The following is a 25123-nucleotide window of genomic DNA, read 5'->3' on the forward strand; positions in this document are numbered from 1 at the left end:
TTAATGCTTTGAATGTTGTCTAGAGCTCCTTAAATACGGGACACCTCTAACTGTAACAGACATTGAGGCAGAGAAAATGAAGCTACTTGAGGCAGCTGTATGGTAAAAAAAAAAAATCACTCATCTGAGATATTTCAAACATGGAAAACCACAATTTTATTTGAAGTATTTAAGTACTGTATTGACAGAAGTATCCTATTAGATAGGACCATAAGAATCCACGTAACACAAGGACTTTTTATCATTGACACAAAGTTGGAGAGAAAAAGGCAGAATCTAAGCAGGAAACCCAAACATTATACAAACAGTATCAAAAAGTTGAAAATAGAAGCTCTGTGCATCACCGCTGCAGCATCAGGTCACAGTGAGCCCTGAGATGGGCTTCTGCATAGAGGTCAAAGGTCAAGCACTGACAGTGTCTCTGCTCACTGCAGTAGTGCATATTACTTTTAGCTGAAATCTTATTAACAGAAATGACACTTAAAGGGTTTGACATATTATTTCATCCACTTTTCCTTATTTGTGTTGTGCTACAATTTAAAATGGATGATTGTGTGCCACTGCACATACACCCCACAGTGAGAAAGTAATAACAAACTATTATTAGTCTAGTTTTGCAGAATTACAGAAACAGAATTGCAGAAATCCCTCATTAAATAAAAACATATTCTAAATAACATTTTAAATTAGGTCAATACAAAGCACAACAAGGAGAAAATGAAGAGGTTTGAATATTTTCCAAAGCCACTGCATAATGTATAAGATACATTAACAATACATTACTGTACATAAGTGTTTTCCAGTAAAAGTCCATTTGAAATCACACATCAAATTGATTTAACTTCAAATGAGATTCCAGACTAATTCACACAAAGTACCAGATCTCAGATCAAACAATAAAATGACAGCTGTGTGTTTAGTGTCGTCTCCTGAGATGCTCCGTCTCTTCTTCTGTCTCATTGGACAACACAGAGCTCAGTGTTGGACTGATTGAGAGTGTCTCCCGTCCCGTCTGCATCTCTGTGAGTCCTGCTGTGCTCATCTGACACTCCGTCCTGCTCGTATGAAGGGGGGCCCAGGCTTTGCCTAAGCTCCATGAGCAGCTCTTTGCCATCACTTGATGGCAGGTTTCCCAGGTAGTACTGAGGGGCCAACTCCACAAGCCTACATCAGGGAAGAGAGAATGGATTATATAGGCCTTTTAGAGACATCAAAATATCATCAGAGGCTGCAATGTTCAATATAGGAACACTTGAAAATGAGTCAGTCCAGTCCAAGTGAAAGTTTGTGTCAAATTCGAAGAAATTCCCTTACAGTGTTCTTGAGATATTGTGTTCACAAGGATGGGACGTACATGGATATGAATGGACAACCTAAAAATATAATGCATCCAGCCCCGGCTATCACCAGGGCAGAGGCATAAAAACATTTATTGGCTTTTCTGGAGCCAGGATGTGATTAGCTTAGCTTGGCTTAGCTTAGCTTAGCATAAAGACTGAAAGCAGGGGGAAATAGCTAGCCTGGCTCTATTCATTGCTGTTGATTTTACACAGCAAAATTTTACACAGTAACTTGCACATTCACAGTCTCACAGTGTGACTCACATTTGAGGGTGGACTTCAGACGCGATGCAGATGCAGTTATCGCAGGAGATGGTGAATTCATGGTACAGGACCCAACTGGGAGGTTTGGGACACGGCTGCCGACACAGGTAGGAAGAGAAGCGATGCAGGTGAGCCACATGGCGATGAGTTAGGAGGAGGTAGTTACCTGAGCCGTCCACATCATGAGCCACCTGGAGAGGGTAACAACAACAACAACACTGATCATCAACAGAGTAAGCAACTATGGGAGGATGTGTGAAGGATTGTGAGGTGAAAGAAGAATGTGATGAAGCAAACCAGTAAACACTATGAGTGTGTGATATGGAGGGTTAGACCAACACAAAAACAGTGGTTTTCTAATAATAGGTTCCACATTACAAAAGATAAGAATCACATATTTATTGAGAAACTTATCAGTACATTGGTTCTTAAGGCCCTGACACACCAAGCTGATGGTTGACCTTCAGTCAGCTTTGGGTCGTCGGTGAGCATCCGTTGCCCTAGTCAGTGTACTGTCCCACACCATCAGCCCCTGTTGGCTTTTTTTTTGGGCATCGGTGACAGCAGAGCCTGTCAGTGAATGAAATCACTGTGATTGACAGTTCAGCTCAGCACACGAGAAGAGAAATGAAAGTGAGGAAAGTAAACACAGAGCCTAAGTCAAGAGGCGGTGAGACCAAAATAAAATTGTAAGATTATTTTTCTTTAGCCATTGAGCTCTTTAGCACAAATGTTCTCTGATGGTTTGTGTTTCTGTTCACTGGCACATGGTAAATATGCTCTGTTAATGTGCTAACTGGCTAACTAGTGTCCGATCTCCCTTTTTGAATGACGATTACAGACTACCAGTTTTTTCCTGTCACGCAGCTGCAGAATATACATGCTGGTTGGCAGTCGGCTGTAATTTTTGAGACATCAAGTTCATGAGAATGAGAGAGATGCAAGGTCAAAGTGACCTTAATCTTTGACCACCAAAATCTAATTCGATCATTTTTGACTGCAAGGGAACGTTTGAAGAAATTCCCTCAAGCTGTTCTCCAGATGATGTGTTCACAAAAATTAGAAGAATGCAAGGTCACAGTGACCTTGACCTTCGACCCTTGACCACCAATAAATGCTCAGTTCATTGATGAGTCAAACTGAATGTTTGTGCTAAATTTGAAAAATAAAACCGTCAAGGAGTTCTAGAGATATCTCATTCACAAGAATGGGATGGACAGACGGACAGACAACCGAAAATGAAAAAGCTGCCTACAGCTGTCACCTGTGCAGAGGCATAAAAATATAATATAGTATTAATTATCGCGAAAAAATTAAGGGAGGCAACTGATTACATTTCTATCATTGAGTTTGAAGAAAACAGGGTGTTTACTTTGAGGAAGAAGCCTGAGATGAGAGCACGCTTTATGTTTGTGCAGTTGTCTTGACATCCAAAAGCAGGAGGAGAAACAGGAAGCTCAATCCGCTGCATCACCTCCAACAGCTCCGTCCTGATCACCACAGCTAATCGTAAGGAGGCGTGGCTGAGGAAGTTTGTCGTGCACCATGCCTCATCCTGGTTATCTGCAATTACCACACACACACACACACACACACACTATTTAATAATTCATAGATTTATATTACATGTCACTAAAACCTCAATAGTCATTAGAATAGACATTACTGCTGGGTTCCCACTGTGGTTATTATGCTACAGTTTCTATTATATTCCATATCCAAATTGAAAACACTGTATTACTTCATGTGTTGCTAATGCTGAAACACATTCCAATGTTAGTTAACCATTAATGGGAGCATCCAATACTGTCTGTCCAGTGCTGATGTAACAAATGTCCTTACTTTGCCATTCTAGACTCCTTGATCAGTGGGAACCCTGTAACCAACAACGAATTTATGTGATGAGGGTTGAACTGTACGTACGCTCTATAAAGGCATTATATATATTGATGAGAGTCATGTGGTCTCCCTCTGCATGCATCAGAGGTCTCCAGTGTGTAATAGCTGCCTCCTCTCTGCTGGGTTCTGCTGTCACAAAGCAGGATGGAGCTGACACAAGACAAAGATCAGATGAGATGTTACTTTTACACTAAACAAGTACATATGAAAATGTAATGTATGCATACTATCAACATTGATTAATAAATGCTGTTATGCACTATTTTCGCAGCTATGACCTTTCATTGTACCATGGGCATTGTATGAGGTTACTGTGCCCTTTTTAATGTTTACCAAACCGTAAAATGAGTCACGTTTGTTATTACCTGTGAGCATGGCGGCGATAGTGAGCAGCTCATCCACACAGTCGTACTCGCAGGCAGCAATCAGGGCTTTAGCCAGCGGAGGCTCCAGTGGCAGTTCTGACATGATGATGCCCACCTCTGACAGATTACCATCATCATCTAAGGCTGCCAAGTAGTCCAGGTCCTCAAGGGCCTGCATTAGAGCCTCTGGGGCTGGGAATGACAGAGACATGGTGGAAAAATAAACATGGAGGAGAGAGGGAGAACTTACACTTGGAAAAACTGATACTGATACAACTGATACAACACCAGAGCTAGAACATCCTTGTGGCCATCTGAATATGATCCCTCACAGCCTTAACAAACCTGTTCCACCTGGAGGCTTTCACAACTAAAACTACAGCTTCAATTTCCTGGCCCCCATGTACAGCTCAGAACATCCCAGTGCTCTGTATCCAGAGGTGACTGCAAGTAGTTTTTAACTCTAATTTTGGTTACCAGGCACTGCAGATCTTCACAGGCCCAAAGTTTTGGACCAGATCCAAAACAGAACAGTGGAAGACCTTGCTGACCTGATGTGCAGGAATGAAAAAGTAACTGTACAGCAGACTGAAAAGCAGTGTCACTGCCAGCTCTGGATGAAAGTTTTAATTCTGTTGCAAACTGCCAAGTGTAGTTGGGTGTGGTCTGAAATGTGAAATGTGCTCCAGCACCTGTAACCAACCCCAATAATGATGTCATAATGTCCTGGAGTACACCTTTACATTGCTTCAGCAAGGTGAGAAGTTATATCACTGGAGGTCAGCAAAAACAAGACTATTAGGTGGTGTTAAGTTACTTTTTAATTTTCGGAAAAAAAAAACAAAAACCCACACAATCTATAAGACAGTCAGACCCATTACAAGTAGGCCTGATGAGAAATAGATCTGATCCAAAATGTCGTTGACCTTAAAAGATGTAACATAATCATAGCTGATAGTGGATCCACTCTAATCACCTTGGATTTAACATATTCAGGGCATGTCCACTGCAGTAGCTTAGCTCAGGTGACCCTGAACCTTTTGAGAAACTCAGATGAGAAGCTACTGTCATTACTGTCTGTCCTGCATCTCTCTCTGTCTCTGTCTCTCTTTTTGTCTTATTCTGTCATACATATTACTGTTAATTTATTATGTTGATCTGTTCTGTACAACATCTATTGCACGTCTGTCCGTCCTGGAAGAGGGATCCCTCCTCAGTTGCTCTTCCTGAGGTTTCTACTGTTTTTTTCCCCGTTAAAGGGTTTTTTGGGGGGAGTTTTTCCTTATCCGCTGTGAGGGTCCAAAGGACAGAGGGATGTCGTATGCTGTAAAGCCCTGTGAGGCAAATAGTGATTTGTGATATTGGACTTTATAAATACAACTGATTGATTGATTGAGATGTAAACCTGTGTCTCACCCAGAGGAACTATGAACTACATTAAGGTGATTCTTGTGGAATGGTTCCAGGTGTAAAACCAGTCCCTTCTGCAGGGGTAGTGCTGATAGTTCAAGGAACAGGGCAGAGTTTGCAGGGTCATGTATTGGTCAAACACAGACCCACTGACACATTTACAAAACTACATTATTTACAGTATTCATTAATGTTAAGAACAAACTTATGATGTCTGCTTCTCAACCAGCATAAAAAGAGAGTGATAAAAAAGTGTTTGAACAAGCAGTAGAGATCAAAGTCTATCCACCGTTTTGCAACAGTAGTGATGAAGTAAGCCGTGGCCGGAGTCAGTGATGTAAGCACAACCTTAACCGACTGATCAGCAAAAGAGATTCTTAGTTCAGTTACCTGAAGCCTGCTATTATCTAACCAATGGTGAGCCCAGAGGGTTAAAACTTTTGTAAGTCTGTTAATCACTGTAGCTTCTTATCGACTCAGTCATATTCTGAGATGTATCACAGTCTTAAATTCTAAATGCTTTTCAAAGTAGTTGATAAGTATTTGATGTACCTGGTCTGTCCAGGAACTTGCACTGTCCCATGTCAGCAATATCAAGCCTCTTAAGCATCAGCACCAAGTGGCTGAGGTTTTCCTCCATCACCCCTGGACAATGAGCTTCCTCCATTCCATCCTCATACAGAGATTGGGGGTAAAGACGGAGACATAGTCCTGGAAACCGACAAAGACAACACACGCAGTAAATAGTCATGATACAGCAAATTACTGTGATTAAACAATTTGATTTATGACAAAAAAATCCATCTTTTTCACTGATTATCACTTTGTTTCAATAATGTCACTAATAACTAAAACAGTTTGATTGATTGCTGTCTACCACAGAGTCTGATCCTCCTGTTAAAGTCACTAAAGTCAGACGTTTTCAAATCCTAAACATCCAGTTGGAGTTTCAAGTGACATGTTAGGGCCTTGGAAATGTTCACATTGAACTACATCAGCCGGTAGACAGGACAGCAACAATGACCTTTGACCTACCTGGAAGATGGCTGATCACCCTTTGAGTTCTCATGTCAGCCTGGTGTTTGCTGATCATCCTCACCATCTGTGAGTTAGCTCGTATTTGTGGATTGTAAACCTGCGACAGAATACGGGCAAAGACGTCAGGAATGGAGTGATTTTTTTTACATGTCAGCCTCAACATGCTGATTTTGTTGAAATCATAATTCTTTCTCCCCCGCAGTAAGGCACAATGAAAATGTTTACATTTTTGGATTCAGCTGATTTAGATTTTACTCACAGCACCTTCCACTGAGCACAACATTAGAACAACCTTAAGTTTGAATTAGAATAATTACCTCAGGGTTGTACGCCTACACCAACCAGTCAAGTTGCAGTTTACATCCATCTCTGAAACAATGTCTCAAATATGGATGGATACAAATTCTAAAACATGGATGTTTCACACACATCCTCTCCCTGGCAGCACAGAAGATCTATACAATTAGTTTCAAGATGGATACCCAAGGTTAGAGTCACCAATTTGATGGCAGCAGCTAAGTCTGTAGGGACTCGGGAACTGGAGTGTTGCCGGTTCAAGTCCCTATACGGACTGGGCAGCTGGAGAGGTGCCAGTTGACTGTCGAAGTGCCCTTGAGCAGGGCGCCAAACCCCCAAACTGCTCTAGGGGTGGCATATTACAGCTAACCCTGCCCTACCCACCTGCCTTGTGTGGACTGACAAATGACGAAAATAAATTAACAATTCAGTGTCTGACCAAATGTCCCCCCTTTTGCTACAGCATGGAATAACTACCAGAAAAGTGTTTTTGCAGAACATTATGATGTCTCAGTGATGTGGACCTTTGACCTTCACTTCTTCTTCACTTCTTCGTTTTATCCTATTAGACATTTGTGTGAAGTTTTGTCATAGTTAGCAAATTAATTCTTGAGATGGGGCCTTTGACCATGAAATTCTAATCAGCTCGTCCTTAAGTCCATGTGGATGTCTGTGCCTGATGTATGAAATTCCCTCAATGCATTCTTGAAATACTGCATTCACAAGAATGGGATGGACGGACAGACAACCCGAAAACATAATACCTCTGGCCACAGCTATCACCGAGGCGGAGTCATAATTATATAAGCAACCAATAATCATAGAAAATCAATACAACTGAAGCATAAGAGACATAGATAAGTGAGATTATTTTGTGTTAACAAACTGTAATGTAATCATGACATTTTCTCATGTCTGAAAACAAACTCACAGTTTTGAGTTGAAGGCCTGTGTCTATGACATAGCGAATAGCTGGCAGGGAGAAGGAAGCCTCTGCGAGGGTATCAGAGAGGATAACCTTCCTTTTGACCTCCGGCCCTCCTGCTCCCAGCACTGGACCATCCACGCTCTCAGAGCTGTCATTCTGCCTCAGTGTAGAAGCTTCAGGGTTGGATTCGTAGACCCGCTGGGCCAGTCCACCCAGTCCAGAATGGAGGGGGAGGATCCTGAGAGGACCAAGCTGAGGACTCAGAGCTACACACTCCTTCTCCAGCAGGGCCACACACTCTTCTATTTCCTACACAGAACAGGGGAGAGAGAATGAAGCCTCAGTTTCAATCTACTATTTTAAATATCTGATGAAAGACAATCCTGAGAGGTGCTTCTCTGTGCTTTTGTTTGTCGTGTCAGTACACTGTGTGTGTGTGCTTTACTGAGGATTAACCTGAACAGATCAGTATCATCAGAGAGGATTTTGACTTACAAATCTAGCCTCAGCTCACACAGGCACACACGATAGGCTCCGAGTTAAATGAAACCAGGACTGACAGCGAGTCGAGGAGCAGAGGGTGTGGTGATGTTGACATAAAGGGAGGTCAATGTGCATGAAAGAGTTTAATATTCTGCTGGTCAATATGTACAGTCAGTTTTGTACACGGACAGAGAACACATGACAGACACAAGGTGTCTGCGTATTGTATACAGTGTGTGTGTGTGTGTGTGTGTGTGTGTGTGTGTGTGTGTGTGTGCGTGTGCGAGAGAGAAAGAGAGAGAGGGAGAGAGAGAGAGAGAGTGAGAGAGAGAGAGAGAGAGACCTGTAACAGAGGCCTCTCAGGTTGAGGTGTCCTTATTTCACTCCTCACCAAGACAAAGGTGGTGAAACTTTACAGGACACCACACAGTGAATATTGGTATAACCAGTTTTCCTTTTCTTCAAAATACAAAAAGTCGTCAAAAGGAACTTGATACACTTTCTACCTATAAAGAGCAGTATCTCTTATTATTGCTGCAATTCTGTCTTTACCAATGTTGTTTAGTTTTACTTTAAAAATCAGTCCTGCCCCTCTTCATTTTTTGTTACATTTTGGCACATTGAGGTCTTAACTAACTGAAAAACGGCATGCCAACAACAACACCCCTTTATCCTGTTAGAACAATATTTACAACTTGGATTACTATTCATAAAAAACCCTTTTTGATTCTTTTGACTTGTGGACCCTCGTGGACTAAAGAAATATAAGTAACTTACTGGGTCATTGAGGAATGGACACATATTCTGACTTTGTGACAGCTTTAGAGGCTGGGAGTCACCACTTTTTTCGTCCCTCATGTTAACCATGCGAGTAAATCTGAACTAATTTTTCTGTGGTGTTCATGGTTTCAGTAAAGTGAACTGAACGAATCGTGAAGAATCTAATCAAGCTAATGATGTGCAGCATGTCATTTCTGACAAAAGTTTAAACATTCATATTTGTATGTGCAATCTATACAGCTATTTAACGCTAGCTCAAGTGATAAGCCAACAACCTGGTTTTGTACATCCAAAAGACTTCTATAAAAATAAACTGCTTGGCAACCAGTCCAGGCTTCTAATTGAGGCAGGTGTTTATTTGTCAAAATGTGTTGCAACACCAAGCAAGTGAAAGGGACTAGGTGTTTACTTGGGACTAGGCTTCCCATTGAAGTTTTTTGGTATTTATGGTCTATATTGTTTCATCATAGCCACTCAACACATTTGAATTCTGTAACTGTTTCTCTATTAAGCAGTTTTCATTTGTATTGGCAGAGTCCTCCATTCCTGTCGGGGATTCAACGTACATACCCATGCACAAGGGATTCACAGGAAATGACACACGCACAGTGAATGATGTGGAGGACAACAGCTGGTGCATGCACACATTTTACTTAATGTGGAAGACAACAGCTAGTGGCAGGCAGAGCTGCATCAGTACAGGCCTGTCTTCTTCTTCAGTCTTTTTTATAATCCTTCCAAGCATGCTTTCAATGCAAGTGATGTAGACAAATTCCACAGTCCTTGTTCTGTCTAATACATATATTCTTAAGTTCATCTGAAGATAATCTGAGGCTTCAGCAGTCTGAGCTAGATGAATCAAGTGTAAATTGTCCAAAGTTACATTTCCTTCTTTGTATTACTCCCTGACTGTGGATTTTGTCCCCCATCATGTACACTGGATGTGCATCAGGAAGAGTTTTTTCAGGGCCAGTGTAAACAGGAAGAACGATTATGGGATATAAAGGAATGTCAGTACTGTTTTAAGACAGACTTAAAGAATTGGTTCCCAATTCTTTAAGAGAAATGGATACTGTGTTCAGAGACTGTTCCCCAGTCATTTCAGAAATAGTGTCTCACCTGTCTTATTGGACGTTACAACATCACTCCACGACCTGCAATTCTGATGTAGTTACTGTGCTAAAATGAGCTCATGGCCTAGTTCTAGGTGTGTTTCTAACCTTAATGCACGACACACTCGTCTAGGGTTACAACTAGGGCTGTCAGCATTAACACGTTAATCACGATGCCATTAAGGTCCACACATGTTATTTTTAAAAACTGCATTAATCACATGATGCTGTTTCAACCCTTCAACACACCATAGTCAAGTTGCCGCAACGGCTCTCTGCTTCCTGCTGCCGCAGTGATGGAAAATAAGACACCACAGTGCTTTTGAATGACTCTTATCACTTTAAAAAACTCCTAGATGGCTCAGTTGACAAGTCAAAAGTAATATGCACCTTGTGTCACACAGAAATAAAATATCACCAAAGTACTTTGGGTTTGAGCTACCACCTATGAGCTAAGCTCACAAGTGCAGCTAATCAGACTGATGTCAGCGGGCAACCACATCGCCAAAGATGGCAAAGCACTAATTTGGAGTGAGGGAAGCACCACAGACCTGTAGATGAAACTAAATCGAGGAAGTTAACTACAGCGCTTGCTAAATGGGTGGAAACTGACTGCAGACTGATTCAAAAATTTGACAATCATTTGACAACCCTAGTTACAACTAATTATTATTTTCAATACCTATTACGCTGCAAACTGGGTACTCTGGCTTTCTCCTACAGTCTCAAGACACGCAGGTTAGATTAACTAGTGACTCTCGATTGTCCGTGGGTGTGACTGTGAGCGTGAATGGTTGTCTGTCACTATGTGTCAGCCCTGTGATAGCTTGGTGACCTGACCAGCTGGGATAGGCTTTACCCAACCCCTAACAGGATAAGCAGTTATGTAAAATGAATGAATCTGTAATATATTGCCATTCATTCATTCATTTAAATGTATTTATGTGGGCTTGTTTTATCCTCCTAGAATTTTGTACTACTATGACATATATATATATATATATACAGTACAGGCCAAAAGTTTGGACACACCTTCTCATTCAATGCGTTTTCTTTATTTTCATGACTATTTACATTGTAGATTCTCACTGAAGGCATCAAAACTATGAATGAACACATGTGGAGTTATGTACTTAACAAAAAAAGGTGAAATAACTGAAAACATGTTTTATATTCTAGTTTCTTCAAAATAGCCACCCTTTGCTCTGATTACTGCTTTGCACACTCTTGGCATTCTCTCCATGAGCTTCAAGAGGTAGTCACCTGAAATGGTTTTCCAACAGTCTTGAAGGAGTTCCCAGAGGTGTTTAGCACTTGTTGGCCCCTTTGCCTTCACTCTGCGGTCCAGCTCACCCCAAACCATCTCAATTGGGTTCAGGTCCGGTGACTGTGGAGGCCAGGTCATCTGCCGCAGCACTCCATCACTCTCCTTCTTGGTCAAATAGCCCTTACACAGCCTGGAGGTGTGTTTGGGGTCATTGTCCTGTTGAAAAATAAATGATCGTCCAACTAAACGCAAACCGGATGGGATGGCATTTCGCTGCAGGATGCTGAGGTGAAATAACTGAAAACATGTTTTATATTCTAGTTTCTTCAAAATAGCCACCCTTTGCTCTGATTACTGCTTTGCACACTCTTGGCATTCTCTCCATGAGCTTCAAGAGGTAGTCACCTGAAATGATTTCCACTTCACAGGTGTGCCTTATCAGGGTTAATTAGTGGAACTTCTTGCTTTATCAATGGGGTTGGGACCATCAGTTGTGTTGTGCAGAAGTCAGGTTAATACACAGCCGACAGCCCTATTGGACAACTGTTAAAATTCATATTATGGCAAGAACCAATCAGCTAACTAAAGAAAAACGAGTGGCCATCATTACTTTAAGAAATGAAGGTCAGTCAGTCCGGAAAATTGCAAAAACTTTAAATGTGTCCCCAAGTGGAGTCGCAAAAACCATCAAGCGCTACAACGAAACTGGCACACATGAGGACCGACCCAGGAAAGGAAGACCAAGAGTCACCTCTGCTTCTGAGGATAAGTTCATCCGAGTCACCAGCTTCAGAAATCGCAAGTTAACAGCAGCTCAGATCAGAGACCAGATGAATGCCACACAGAGTTCTAGCAGCAGACCCATCTCTAGAACAACTGTTAAGAGGAGACTGCGCGAATCAGGCCTTCATGGTCAAATAGCTGCTAGGAAACCACTGCTAAGGAGAGGCAACAAGCAGAAGAGATTTGTTTGGGCCAAGAAACACAAGGAATGGACATTAGACCAGTGGAAATCTGTGCTTTGGTCTGATGAGTGCAAATTTGAGATCTTTGGTTCCAACCGCCGTGTCTTTGTGAGACGCAGAAAAGGTGAACGGATGGATTCCACATGCCTGGTTCCCACTGTGAAGCATGGAGGAGGAGGTGTGATGGTGTGGGGGTGTTTTGCTGGTGACACTGTTGGGGATTTATTCAAAATTGAAGGCACACTGAACCAGCATGGCTACCACAGTATCCTGCAGCGAAATGCCATCCCATCCGGTTTGCGTTTAGTTGGACGATCATTTATTTTTCAACAGGACAATGACCCCAAACACACCTCCAGGCTGTGTAAGGGCTATTTGACCAAGAAGGAGAGTGATGGAGTGCTGCGGCAGATGACCTGGCCTCCACAGTCACCGGACCTGAACCCAGTTGAGATGGTTTGGGGTGAGCTGGACCGCAGAGTGAAGGCAAAGGGGCCAACAAGTGCTAAACACCTCTGGGAACTCCTTCAAGACTGTTGGAAAACCATTTCAGGTGACTACCTCTTGAAGCTCATGGAGAGAATGCCAAGAGTGTGCAAAGCAGTAATCAGAGCAAAGGGTGGCTATTCTGAAGAAACTAGAATATAAAACATGTTTTCAGTTATTTCACCTTTTTTTGTTAAGTACATAACTCCACATGTGTTCATTCATAGTTTTGATGCCTTCAGTGAGAATCTACAATGTAAATAGTCATGAAAATAATGAAAACGCATTGAATGAGAAGGTGTGTCCAAACTTTTGGCCTGTACTGTATATATATATATGTATATATATATATATATATATACATATATATATACACACATATATATATGTGTATGTGTATATATATATATAATATAAGATTGTACCTGTGCACTGGCCAAAAACACCATCACATCTCCTTCTTCTCCCCTTCTGTGCAGATCCAGCACCATGTGACAGGCAGCAGCCGCTGGGCCCTTCCCAGATGGAAGCTCCCGGTACAGTGTCTCCACCCTGTTAAACTCAACAGTGTTCTTGTCCCCCTCTACCTCACGCCCCTCCTCTTGATCTCTAGTAGGGAGGTCTGTGAGCCCGCTGTCCAGGGAGAGGTGAGGGACTGATGGTCCCAGGAAGGAGGAGAGGCGAGGTGCCAGAGTCGGGTGAGTGAGGAGAACTACCCGGAAGTTGTCTGGCCTCTGCCGGCAGACGTCACACAGTAAGCCCAGCAGGACATCAGTGGGCACAGTACGCTCCTGGAGCTCATCCAACACAACAACACCATACTGATGCAGCAGAGGGTCTGACATAATTTCCTCTAACAGGAGGGTGTCACTGACAAACCTGGGGAGAGGGAAAGGAAAGAGGAGATGAGGAAAGAGCCAGTATCCTTTAAACAAAGAGTGATTTAAAGCCAGACAGCCATCTTTAAATCTCAGTGGCTCAAACCTCACAAAAAATACTATCAATGGCCAGGAGCTCTGTCAAAACATCTTTTGACACATAACCATGTGACAAAGTGACATGCTAAATGGCTGAAGACACCTTTATGGATGTACATTAATTTTTATTATGCAGGAGTGCAGGAAAGGACACAGAGATCCATTTTCAGTGAATAAACTGCTGGAACACTTTTACTGCCACCTTACAAAGCAAACTGAGAGAAAAGAGAACAAAGAATCAAGGTGTGGCTGTAAACAAGACAGACCACACAACATGAATAATGAAATCCAATGAAGCCCTCTATATTACCTCTTGGGAGGAGAAGACAATTACACATGATACAGTTCAGCATTGTGCATGGGAAATTGAGCAATGAATGACACATTTCATGGATTTCCCTACAGTATGGGAGAACACATTTTGATATCAGAATAAAAAAACTGTGTCTTGGCATGTTGCCTGTTAATTGTGGAGTTTTAAAAGCTTATCAATCATATTATTTTGATGTAGTTTAGTTTCAGGGGGCTTACTGAACAACATTATACAAATGAATACCTCAAAAAACTCTTATGTCCGACTGTAATTTTTTCTATAAAGCATGCTCAGAAATTAATGTATTCGCTTTCTTGCTGTGGCTTAAGGCTGATTTATAGTTGTGCATGGGCTCTGCACAGAGCCTACGCAGTTGTGAACATTTAAACATGTGCAGTGGTGTGTCTGTTTCTTTCAGCAGTTACACCTCAAAAACACCAGTTGGCGGTGGTGTTTCTGTGACGTTCTATAAGGTTTAATTCAAAACACACCTAAAAAACAACAACCATACAACATGACTAAATAGTAACAACATCAAACACACACACACAATTTGGCTTCATAATAACTCGCTAATTGTTTTGCCTGTGAACTAAGGTTCACAGGCAAAACAATTGTCTTGTACTAGACATGTTTTACCACAAATACAACATGCTAATGTTATTAGAATTAGTCTATGACATTTTATATTGCATAAATTAGCCTAGTGGCTAAGACTTTCCTCTACTCATATGAAGCCAGGGTAAATCCTCACAGAACTTAAAATTATATTTTATAGGGGCTTTATTGTCTTCACAGTTTTTTGTTTCTTACCCGTGAAACAAAATAAAATTTCAGCTTTGATTCCACTTTACTTACAAATTACTTCTTAAGCTTACAAAAATTTACAGGAGGTCTGTGTCGCAGTGACATGTAGATACATTTCTGGGGAGGTGCAAGGCAGCCTGTGGTGTTGCAATCTCACCCTCTAAGGGTAAAACCATTTAAAAGTTAAAAGCGATGTTATCATGTCACAAAATAGACACTTCTCTTCAATATTAAAATTTCTGCACTGCTCTGTTACCTCTCCTGTGAATGATTTCCATTTTGTTGTTGGGAGCTGTAACAGTGCAACTGAAAATGAGAGACCAGTGACCAGTACTGGGGATGGTAATAAGATGACATTGTGAAATGTGAAGTATACATGCATCCTAACCTGAGCAGGGTGTCAGGTGTACAGCTGTCATCATGAGACACTCTGTAGCCCACCTCCAGACCCAGGCTGAGGTCCATCTCATCAGCCACGCGTAGGGCCAGACTTGCCGCTGTCACCGAATAGGGCTGGGAACAACACACCAGGCCCTGAGAGAATTCATAAGACAAAGCATACTCCACACACCACTGTGGCACCTGCAGTAAGAACAGGAGGAAGAGAAGAAGAAAGACAGAGGAGGCTGTAATATAGTATTTGGGACACGAGTGATTTCACATAGTATTACTAAGTTTTTCAGATACACACACACTTAAAAAATAAGTTACATATGTGGTGCAAACACTTACTGAACATAAAGATAAAGCACTTTCCCAGCAGATGTCTCTGATATGTCTTACTTCTTATTATGCTCAGCTTTCACCGGCGACTTGAAGTATAACAGCCAGCCCACATTATTCTGGCACCCATGTTAACACACTATAGCAGCCACACTGCCTGCATGAACAACGTGACTAAGGTGCGGCACAGCATGGCACAGCACAGCACGCGCAGCGGCTCATGTAGAAATTTGGAGTCTTGCCTATGTTTTTTCCGTGACATGTGCAGTTCACAGTAAAATAGACAGTGAAAATAATCTGTTGATAGTATATTGATACATAAAAGCTACACTGCACCTTCCACCACAGATTCAGTGTCTGTATGTGTAGAATATGTCACAGACATGAAAAAAATAATGTTTATTTTTAACTCAAAACTTCTTGCTTGGGTTTCATGTCAAAAGTCCTTTACACAGGGCTATAGATAATAATATATTATATGTAAATGTTATTAAAGGCAGTCTCAATGTAGATAATGCCACAGCAGCAACACTGTCTGTGTGGACCCCACAGGCCTGCAAGCTGCAGCAGTGCAGCAGGGTAACCATCCTGCACAGGTACAGTTGGGCAGTGAGGCCTGGGCATAAGTTCAGAGTGTGGACTCATTCACAGTCAAAAAATATTGGTCAGAGGGGCTTGTTAAATCTCACAGCAATCTTAAAATCAGGACTCTAAACCATGACCATAATTTATGTTATAGCTGAATCAAATCATCTTTGAGCCACTTGGGAACAGAAATGCAATATCTCCATATTAACCTGAGAAATAAAATAATGAGCTAAAACGAGCTAATCCTCTGTCGTGCCTTTAAATCCAAAAAACAGAAATCTTGCAGCTATAATACCTAGAGGAAAATGAACCCTATCAAACAACATATTAAGGCAATAAATTAAGTGTGCTAAGGGCTTCTATGTTAAAAATAATGCGCAATCTAAAAAACATCTTAAAGAAGATTCAAACAGGTTACGTGATGCAGACTGGATCCACAACTATCAGCTATTTGTTCCATGCTTTTATGCACTTGGCTAACAGTCCTGTAGGTGTGCACATGTTCCAGTAATAACAAGCAACTGAAGTGCCATCCATGGAACAAAAAAAACAGGGCCCTACTCTGGACCTTGAATAAATATTTAATCAAAGCCTGCATTAGATCTAATGATGAGGACATTGACAGACACAGACTGAATTCTCCAACACCAAACAAACAAACGAAGGAAAACGATCACTCTGTGGAAGCTAATGGGGATTGAAATGGTTTTTGACTTACATAATTTCTGTATTTGCAGCGTGTTTGCTGTTAATATACTTGTTTTGCAGCACCTTTCTGTGTTTGTTTTGGATGTGTATATAATTATGCTACACTATTATTATGGGCCCTAGTGCACGCTTTTGTGCACATATCATCTCGTCACATGATCAAACAGAGACTCAACAATGGACAACATCAACATATATATTACCAGGCAATCATCATTGCATCTGTATATGACAAAAAATACCAAAGAAAATAATAAATTATTTATTTAACTCAACCCTTTATAGTTATTTTTTTTTTTTAGTTAATGTAGAATAAGCATAGTATTTTGTTATCGATGCTACTGACCATTTTACAAAAAAGAAAAAAAAAACATGACAGAAATGGGTTTGCCTTTTTTAAGAGCATATATAGCAAATTGCAGTTCCTCTTTGGAACTATTTCTAAGCTGGCAATCACTAATAAGGGTCCATTCTCCACCAAACACATTGTTGGAGGGCCCACTCTCTCTCTATGGATGCCCCCACTTCACAGGCCCCAGTGCAACTGCACTGCCTGCACTATCTATATTTAAGCCCCTGTGTGGCATCCTTTCGAAAACCGCAGCACGTTTCTTCTAATGCAAATAGTTTGGGCTGCTGTAGCACCTTTGCCCTCATTGGCCATCATAGTCCCATCATATCTGTTCTAAAATATTGAATTTGAAGAACATTTTGAGCAAGATATCAGTTGTTCTTATTCAACGCTAAGTGGAAGTAGAGATAGCAGAAATGACTGACATTACATGCGGCCAACAGTAACAAGTGCAAAGGTCTAAGTGACAGTGCCCCAACAACAGCTGTCATAAATATGAGTGCCACCAGAGTGATAAAGATGCAGCAGGTAAAAAGACTAAAGGATTAAGTGTTTTTTTCCTTATAAGACCAACAGCAGCCGCATTAAGTGTGCAGATAAAGAAGGTGCTGGAAAGAAGAGCCCCGCGCGTTTCTTGATGAAATGAGTGTTCAGGTTACAGCAGACAGTGTAACTCTACTTTGGTGGTTTAATGCTGTCATTCATTAGCCTGAGGGAGGTGGAGCTGAGAAGCAGGTGTAATGATAACCAGGTCATTGTACAAAATGACACATCTACTATAAAGAGAGCAGTGTATGGGATCAGTGTTTGCAGTATAATGCTCAAAGCATGAGCCTGGTCTTTAATTATAAAACACATGGAAATATATTAGTACATACAAATGTATATGCAAAATCATACTATTACACTATTCGAGTAAAATCATTATTGCGATACTCAACAACAATATCGCATATCATGTATCACATGATTTCTTTATATCATGCAACCCTAATGTTGGACTGCATTTATAATGACATCAACATAAGACCAGTGACCATTGTCTTGGACACTGGAATCTAACCACTTGTGCTGGTTACTGTCACATTATTCTTCCTTTCTTTTATGCAGAAATAGGTTTGGTTATAATCACATAAAAATACTTCTCTAAGATCTCTTCAACAGAGGGCAGTTTCTTTTAAACAGTTTCAGAAGGACTTTAATGTCAAAACACGCTTTCCTTTAATAAATCCACAGGATACGTGGATTGATGAACGCTTGAACATGGATTTAACTTGCTGTGGTCTGGTGTCTGCATTATATGACATTATTCAAAAGATTGCGTCACATAATCATATAATCATTCAGCAAGGTAGAAGGGGGGGTAAGCCAGGAACCACTATATCAGATACTTGTTGGCAGGCTGCAATCTCATTGGTACACTCATCGTCAATGTGTATAAGACACAGGGTGTTGCACTTTAAGGTTCTGCATAGGCTGCATCTATCTAGGCTGGCCAAACTCTACCCTGTTTTAGACCCAAACTGAATCAGAAGCAGTGGGGACTCGACTAGTCTCAGTCACATGTTTTGGCTATGTCCCAAATTGAGCCCATTCTGGACAGGTATATTAAATACTCTCTCATATATGTGTAATACGGACATCCACCCTAACACTTTGACTGCATTGTTTGGTGTAGTCCCACAGATGAGATCTGTCACACCTTCTCAGGCAGAGGCTAAAGCATTCTCCACCTTACTTGTTAGACATCTGATACTCCTTAGCTGGAAGACGGTCAGACCACCATCTCACAGACATTGGGTGAAAGAGATCATGTCCCATCTCAAAGTTGAACATCTTAAATACACTGCCCCAGGTTCCAAGTACTATAAGGTCTGGCAACCTTTTTTGTTGTTCTTTGGGACTAAATTTCCCTTTGCTAGCACAATGTAGCCCCCCGCCCCCCTTGTGTGTGTGCTTATCCCTTATTGGGCACAGTTAGTATTTGTGCCTTTTTTGTTTTTTAATTCCCCTCTATTTAGTTATTTGAATTTTTTTTCCATATGCATTTAAGCTGTAACACCATGCCAAATTAGGGCTGGGTGATATGGACAAACGTTCAAAGCCCTGTATTTTCAGGCTGAATGGTGATACACGATATATATCCCAGTATTTTCTATGAAGTGGGCTACATGTTCAGTTGCAGGCTAATCTACGGCTAAAGTCCCCTGTTATTTTTTCTGCATGTGTTTTTCCACAGCAGGGCAGGTAAAAGAAGTTTACTTGTTGGAGGTGAGCTGTTTGCAGAGGTGCAGTAAGAGCCTGTTGTCTGCAGCTCACTGTGGTTGTTTCTGCTTTTACTCTTCTTCCCTGCCTTGTTATTAGACTTGTCTTAATTGAAGAAAAGCCACTAATAAAGTTTCGCTAATTTGGTAATAAACTTATTTTAATTCCTATAGAGTTTCTGTATTTGCAGCATATTTTTTAAATCACATATACAGTATGTTGTCAAATTACTGAATGTATTTCTTAATGAATGTGCTTGTGTTTTATTTCTAAAATGCAAAGTACTGTGTGTGTTGTGAAAGCGGCAAAGACATTGGCTGTCTTCATTTGCTTGTGTTTTCTTGAGTTGCAGTGCACTGAGCTCAAATTGTGCAGAACCTAAAATAGAGTCAGATGATCAGAAGTTGTCTGAAAACAATTAATTTTACACTGTATGTAAAGATCTTGTAAACACGTAGCTGTTTTTGTTAATAGACGATGCATTTAAGATGTTTGCTTTATTGTGTTGCATGAAAAATGGTTAATCTTAGTAAAGTAAGGTACTGAATAAGTTACTTTTCTGTATCAGTACAGAAATTGGTTCTTGGCATTAGTATATGAAATGTTAACTAATTACCCAGCCCTCTCAAAGAGTGTTATGGAAATGTTTAATCAAAAACATGGGTAAGTGTTACTGTTGAGATCATCTTTTCTTTGTTGTGCGTGCATCTTCAACAAACACTGTCAATTTAAGGATATAAAAAGGTTTGCGTTTAGAATTTGACAAATCCAGGTGATTACATACACAACATGTTATTTTCCCTGTTGGGTCCTGGTTACCTGGGTGCTTTTTCCAGCTCCATTAGGTGCACTGAGCAGCACCATGTTGTGGCTCTCCAGATGCTCCAGTAAACTCTGCCTGAGCCTCCATATGGGAAACTGCCGCCTCTCTTCCAGCAGGGCGTAGTAGCGTGAAGAAAAGGGCAAACCATCATAAGGGTTCACTTCTAGGTCTCCCATCCCTTCCTCCTCCCGTCCTCCATTTCCTCCATCACCTTCATCATCTAAATCCCCAGACAGGAGGGAAGACATGGACAGGGAGTCCAGGCCAGCTGAGGGCTGCATCTGGGACCCAGGGGAGAAGGAAGTAGCAGAGGGCTTTGCTGGTGGTGATGACATCATCAGCAAGGGGTTGGGTGAGGGGCTGGTTCACAGAGAGGCCTAAGATTACCTGGAGAGGCAAAAACGATAATGACTGATCATATGAAGCAAAGGAAGGAGTAAGGACACGTCATGTTGGACATACAGTATGTTAACACATGTTGTTACTGAATGTTGAGCAAGATTTCTGCGTGAAATGATTTTGAAGCTTTTCATATTCAGCTGACAGTACAGAGGAGGAGCTACATCAAACAGCAACAGCTAAGAAGAAAAAGCAAGGATATGTTGTGTTTCAGGTACCACAAGCATGAATGTAAAGTGGATCTCAGGGCCACATTACTTCCTGTCTCTACTAGATATTTTCTCCGTTCTCCCACACAGGCCCTTCATAGAAACCGGTAGCATGTTTGGTATTTAACTGTGGAATGCTTGTCTCCACCCAGATGCCACATGCCACAGGGTGTGTGTGTGTGTGTGTGTGTGTGTGTGTTGGACAGCTGCAATAGGCATGATCTGGGGAAGAAGGAGCCCTGCAGTCACCTTACTGGTGTGCTCCTTAATCCATGTTTGGGAGGAGAAAGAAAAGCAGATGAAAACAGAGGTACATGCTTTATACACTGCTCAAAAAATTAAGGCAACGCTTAAATCTCACATCAAATCTTGATGAGCAAATTATTCAAATTGAAAATCTTTACAGATGTACATTGTTTAATTTGCTGAGAACAAAATGATGTAACAACAGTTGAAAAAAACGTATTTTTCAAAGCAAAGTACTGAAAAAGTGTTGTTGATATCTGTAACAAAATCTGAGTGTATCAGCATCTTCCACCTTCTAACCACACCCATTTCTTATAATACGAGTTGTACTGAGAGTCAGCACTGAGCCATTGTACTTTGGAAACCAGGAAGCTGAAAGCAGTGAAGCATGCGGCATTAAGTTGCACTGACAGTATGAATAGCAGAGTATTAAACTGATCACATTTGGGTAAAACAAATAACATTAAATAGCAGGCAAACAGCGGCAGATTATCAGACAGTTCTGCAAGCTGCTCCCTCTTAGCAATGTACAGACACATCTCAGCAGTCATTCAGCGAGATACCAGCAGCAGGGTGGTATTCAAATGAACCTCAGCTTAGACTCACAACAGTGAACGTTGCTTCCCTGCTTTACAGAAGCCTCATTAGCCAAATGTCAATAAAAAAGACCTGCTCTACAAAACATGTTATGCAGAGCATGTTTTGAATTTATAAAGGGCACTGGGAAAATAATAAACTCATATCATACAAGTAACTATGGTACAATATGACCCCTACTGGCTAGTGACTACATGCTGTACATAGCGTTGTGCATCGTGCTGTGCAGGGTACATGCTGCACATAGTGAACAAACACACTAATCTATATATGCACAGTGTGTTTACAACATATGGGGACTTGTCCTTTAATCATGGCTCAGTGAAAGGTTAGGTTGTGTAAGCAGGTTGTCTTCATGGACCTCTCTGTATCTATCTCTTATGTCTTCAGGCTCCCCTTGCTGAGAGCACATCCTCAGCATATGACCACCATGTGTCACTCTAAGGACAGTATTAGCTAGGTGATGAACTTTAACTGGTGTAGTGTAGGGCTGCAAATAAGTATTCAGTTCATCATTGATTTATGTGTTGATAATTTTCTCATATAATGAATTTATGAATTAAACAAAAATATAGACAACTGCCCAGTACAATTTTCCAGAGTTAAAGTGGACCTATTCAAACAGCTTGTCAACTAACACTCCAAAACCAAAGATATTCAAATTATTATTATTATAGAAGACCAAGAGAATCAGCAAGGCAAGTATTCATCTTTGATAGCAACCTTGGGTGGTATCAATTTTTTCATGCCTTTATACCTTCCAGAAATGTCACTGGGGTATACTATGTATGATGGTATTTGTGTAAAGAAAAAAAAATGACATTAGATAAAATTTATTTATTGTGTTAGTCCAACAAAAAACGAACGTTTAGAATACATGTTAACATGTTAGTCCAACTGTAAAGTGTACAGCACGTACGAAATGTACAGAGCTGTAAAGCCGTCCACCACGGTACTAGTTTGCCGCTAGCTAACAATAGCTAACTTGTTTGTCGATTGTTTGGTCTGTGATGTAATAGGTCAACTGGGAAAAGGTCCAGTACCAACAAGCTGAAAGGGGGCATTTCTCCACCTATCATAGAGGAGTTGGACATACTTCTAGACAAGTCTTAGCTTATCTATGTATGGCCCATAAAACAATAAATAGATAGGAAAGATGTGCCATTCTTACTGGAAAACCCTATGACATTTGTTGCTGTAACAGATACCGACATATCAGTGGGCTGAACAGAGATGATTTGTTGAATAAAATCATGTAGGTAATAAACTGCTTTTGTAGTAGGAATAGGTCATCTCAATGCTCAAGACTCAATACTCCCAAACAGGAGTAGAGACATCTAATGGCGTGTGCTGTGCACTGCAATACATCACCTAAATGCAGCATCTCTATATCAGTTTAATAGAAAGAAGACTGTCTGTATTTTTGACAGTACTGAAAATCATACTTTCGGGATTTCCAAATACCCTGGTATACCTTGATACTGACTACGCCTGTTCAAGAAGCTGGAACCAGAGAATATTTGGTATTTGTGCTTAACAAACGTCATGAATTGATTTGTTCCTGAATAACGTGTAAAGTGCTGCAGAGATGGCAATCATTTTAGGAGGTTCACCAACCCTGAGGTCATAAAGATAAACTATAAAGGCTCCTATAATCTGCCTCCCTACAGTACAGGACCCTTTAGTCTACTTCCCAAGTTTGACTCAATGGCAAGCCCTTGGAAGAGACATGCTTCTCAAGTTGTCCTATTTCATAGATAGAGCCCACTGTTTTCCTGTTGTCAATCAATGCCTCCATCCATCCATCCATTTTCATCCGCGTATCCAGGGCCAGGTCACAGGGCAGCAGGCTGAGCAAAGTACTCCAGACATTCCTCTTCCCAGCTCCTCCCAGGAGATCCTGAGGCATTCTTAGGTCAGATGAGATATATAATCCCCCCAGGGTGTTCTAGGTCTGCCCTAAAGCCTCCTACCAGGTGGAGGTGCCCAGAACACCTCTTAGAGGAGGCACCCAGGAGGCATCCTGATCAGATGGCTGAACAACAGGCCACTTTCGATGTGAAGGAGCAGCGGCTCTACCCAGAGCTCTCTCCAGATGTCTGAGCTCTTCACCCTATCTCTAAGGCTGAGCCCAGCCACCCTATGGGGAAAACTCATATCGGCTGCTTGTATCTGCAATCTCATTCTTTGCAGCAACCCATTGTTTCCTGCACAGAACTATGACCTCAGACTCAGAGGTGCTGACTCTCATCCCGACTCTCATCCTGACTTTACACTCAGCTGCAAACCGGCCCAGTGCATGTGGGAGGTCATGGTGTGATGAAGCCAACAGAATCACATCATCTGCAAAGAGCTGAGATGCAATTCTGAGGTCCCCAAGATGGACCCCTTCATCCCCCCAGCTGCACCTTGAGGTCCTGTTAGTGAATATCAGGTGCAGCTGGGGGGAGGAAGGGGGTTTCCCACTGAAAACATGTTTGACTTTGTGCTGAGTATGCGGACACAGCTCTCAACAGTTCAGTTGATCAGGTGTATGCAGCATTTCTGACAGGTTTTATGACAGTGTTGTTCAGTCTGTCTGCTTTGCATCCGACTGAAAACTTTATTGTATGAAGTAAAACTGATGTTGACAAACTGATGTTGACAAAGTCTTCCTCTGGTGAAATAATTTGCAGTTGGAAAAAATGTAATAAACTGCAATATAACACAATATATTTTATCTCAATACTCAGCGCATCGCATTGCCACCCCTGTAAATCACCCATGGGTGGAGCCATAATTTGTAGATGTAGAAGTTAACTAACTAGAGACAAACAATGCTATGAAAGCTAATAGGTGGCTGTTTATTTTTTCTCATGTTTTTTTTTTGTTAAAGGCAGAGGGTTTTATTATTGCGAGAGCAAATTTTAACAGATGAGTATATGGGCCAGAATAAGGTGTGTCCAGGCTAATATGGACAGTTGTCTTTCAAGAGAGGACACATAAGCTCGCTAGTCCCTTTCTTTCATCGTAACAACCAGGTACTCTCTCTTCATTTCTTACCTCTGAGTGCCATTTAAATTCTGCCAAGAGCGACGCGTCAGCTGACAGTCACACAGCCGTAAATAAAACAACACTGAAACACACAGAAATGACCGAATAACGCCGCAGATAAAACGTGGCACCGTCTCTTACCTGTGAAACATATCAGCAGAAAGGTGAAGAAACCCAACAGAAACAAACAGTCCGCCTTCAGTCCACTGTTGTTGTGTCACTTCACCCCTGTCCTGTGTCCACCGTGGCACACAAACCACCTTCACATACCGGGGAACGGCTGGATAAAAACCAGGAAAGGCGAAAAATGGGTGACAGCCGTTCACAGTCTCTCTCTGTGAATCCCTACCGACCCTAGTTATTTCCTGACAGCTGCCAATAATAATAAAAGACGAAGGTGTTGGCTGGTTGCGCTAGCTAGCGGCAGCCATGTTTGGCTGTCAAACCTC

The 25123-nt window shown here is 41.4% G+C and overlaps 1 protein-coding gene across 1 annotated transcript; it reads right to left on the reverse strand.

The window, feature by feature from the left end:
- Positions 1-127: 127 nt before the first annotated feature.
- On the reverse strand, positions 128-25123 carry dqx1 (DEAQ box RNA-dependent ATPase 1). The gene is made up of 12 exons (XM_033647373.2): positions 24816-25123; positions 20187-20577; positions 15120-15313; positions 13060-13513; positions 7545-7850; positions 6314-6413; positions 5831-5989; positions 3869-4060; positions 3528-3653; positions 2977-3167; positions 1605-1795; positions 128-1164 (listed from the first exon to the last, which is right to left on the reverse strand). Exons 2-12 carry the CDS (start codon positions 20526-20528, stop codon positions 957-959), a joined length of 2463 nt encoding a protein of 820 aa, XP_033503264.1. The 5' UTR covers positions 20529-20577; positions 24816-25123; the 3' UTR covers positions 128-956.

The sequence above is a fragment of the Epinephelus lanceolatus genome, chromosome 19 (assembly GCF_041903045.1).
Source record: "Epinephelus lanceolatus isolate andai-2023 chromosome 19, ASM4190304v1, whole genome shotgun sequence".
In the NCBI taxonomy this organism is placed as follows: Eukaryota; Metazoa; Chordata; class Actinopteri; order Perciformes; family Serranidae; genus Epinephelus; species Epinephelus lanceolatus.

Coding starts and splice junctions, on each gene's coding strand:
- dqx1 (XM_033647373.2), bottom strand. CDS start 20,528: ATGATGTCATCACCACCAGCAAAGCCCTCTGCTACTTCCTTCTCCCCT. Junction 13,514..15,119: donor ACACCTGACACCCTGCTCAG/GTTAGGATGCAT, acceptor CCCTCTCCCCAG/GTTTGTCAGTGACACCCTCC. Junction 7,851..13,059: donor TGTTTTTGGCCAGTGCACAG/GTACAATCTTAT, acceptor TGTTCTGTGTAG/GAAATAGAAGAGTGTGTGGC.